Genomic DNA, 2,079 nt, shown 5'->3' on the forward strand with positions numbered 1-2,079 from the left:
GTGGAGCTGGGCCTGGATAAAGGTGGAGCTGGGCCTGGATAAAGGTGGAGCTGGGCCTGGATAAAGGTGGAGGTCTAAACAGACGTGAGAACAGCTTCCTGCTGTCAGTGTTTTAAATACATTGATAAGGCAGGCTATGCTACATGCAGCCTCTGCTCCATGAGATGAACTACAGCAACAAGGGCTCACATGTCCTCTCATCACACTGTTCACTGTGATGACCACAGCCAGTGGACCAACAGTCCCAACAGTCCCACACTGCTCTCAAGAACCCTGAAGTAATGAGAGGGTTAAGGAGCCTGTACCTTCATTTCAGCAGGTTGCTAATGCAGAGGTGTGTATAGATCACAGATATTTTACTCTTGATAAGTTACCTTAGCCAGAGTAGATTATCATTTTAATAATTGAACTGGATTGAATGCATATTAATTGCAAATAGAAGATAGGCCACAATTCTAACAGCTGTACAGTAACAGTGGAAGTTAATATGAAGCCGTACAGTAACAGGGTTCAATGAAACGTGCTCTACAAAAGGGAAAGCAACATGTGCACTAGCTGGATGCTACTACCTACTAAAGCTCTTATTGATGTGTCAGTGGTATGAATGCCTGTCAACCAGAGTATATTTATAAATGTTTATTCTTTTAATCAAACTATTGTCTCTCATTCGTTTGTCATTTAAGGTAGACTGTATGCTTTGGAATTCTCATTGTTAGTTTAAATACATTTTCTCACTTTTTCATGTATACACCGAGATTTCACAAAATGTTTGGTCATGGAAATTTGGTTTAAAGTCATGGAAAAGTCATGGAAATCCATTGGTCAAATGTGTAAGAGCCCTGCAGACCTGACTTTTCTACCTGAGAGGAAAGATTTAAGGATCATTTATGGTCCTTATGAAACCCAGTGAAGTGTGCTGGTGTAACAGACCTGGGATGAGCATTGAAGGAGACGACTCAGAGGATGCTCTTCCAGCATTTAAATGCTGCAGACAACAGTTCAACACACACATCAGTTGATGTCTGGTCTCTCTCTGCACTTCTGCTCCTAAACATGGAAAACAACAGAATTTACACCGGGAGCGACCGTCGAACTCTGCGTCGCTACGTCTTTCTCCATGACAGCGCTCCGTCTGCCTGACGTGAAAGCAAATGGCGCCTCTGTATTGTTTTTAACAGCAGACACTGTATGTATGTTTCCAAGACAAATTTCCTTCGGGACAATAAAGTCTGTCTTATCTTATCTAAAAGGCTAAATTAAAACGGCCACAAAACTTATATTTTAACAGTCAAAGTGACACGTAACAGCTGGATAACGTGGTCGTTTTAATAGTTATTAAAGTGTGGAGCCTAAACACTTCCATTTTAGGAGAATACGACAAAATAGTACAACAGCATTTCTCCACAGGACTTCCCCTCACAATGTAAAACACCATTGTGAGGGGAAGTCGGGCTACGGAAGCTCAGGAGGTACAGAAAGGGTGAGACGTATTTCCGCAAATAAAATAACGTGAAATAAAAATATCTCATTAAGATGAAATTCACATACTCAACAGAATCGTTAAATGATGAACAAAATTCAATTATTACAAATCGAAAATAAGAAATAATAAAGTACATTTTTAACTCTGTTACACTTGTAGCTCATTTGTTACAATAAAAACATGACGGACTAAACTAAAACAGAAGAACTTTCCTTCTTTTTTGAATTAGCATCATAAGAATGTAAACCGCAGCAACAAAACCAGTTCTCTGGGCAGACAAGATGGCCGACGTGTTAGCCATCGTTGTTGTTCCAGTTTTAACAGTTTATTCTGGTTATTAGATCATAAAAGGTCAATAAATAACTGGTGATGTCAGAGTTGTATTTTATTAAATCATTTATTTCTACTCTGAGTAGCTCTGTGTGTCTGAACTCATTTAAATGTATTTCTCTCTTCGTGTTGCAGGAAACGTTTTGCTGAGCGCCATCTTTCTGTCTTTGGCCACCTATCAGTCCATCTACCCTCTGACTCTGAGCGCTGCAGCGCTGCTCTACCTCATGCAGGTGTGTAGAGTTTAAAGGGTCTACCTCATGCAG

At 40.2% G+C, this 2,079-nt stretch overlaps 1 protein-coding gene across 1 annotated transcript in view; it reads left to right on the plus strand.

Moving 5' to 3' along the window:
• The window catches only part of LOC116379318 (phosphatidylinositol glycan anchor biosynthesis class U protein-like), a gene marked incomplete at both ends in the record, with an annotated part of 4,342 nt that extends 2,296 nt beyond the window's left edge, over positions 1-2,046 (plus strand). Inside the window, one exon of the mRNA XM_031841257.1 lies at positions 1,949-2,046. Within this exon, the coding sequence (XP_031697117.1) occupies positions 1,949-2,046 (98 nt within the window). The remainder of the gene's footprint in view (positions 1-1,948) is intronic.
• Between the last annotated feature and the right edge of the window lie 33 nt (positions 2,047-2,079).

This window comes from Anarrhichthys ocellatus, unplaced genomic scaffold (assembly GCF_004355925.1).
Source record: "Anarrhichthys ocellatus isolate YVR2014 unplaced genomic scaffold, GSC_Weel_1.0 scaffold4097, whole genome shotgun sequence".
NCBI lineage: Eukaryota > Metazoa > Chordata > Actinopteri > Perciformes > Anarhichadidae > Anarrhichthys > Anarrhichthys ocellatus.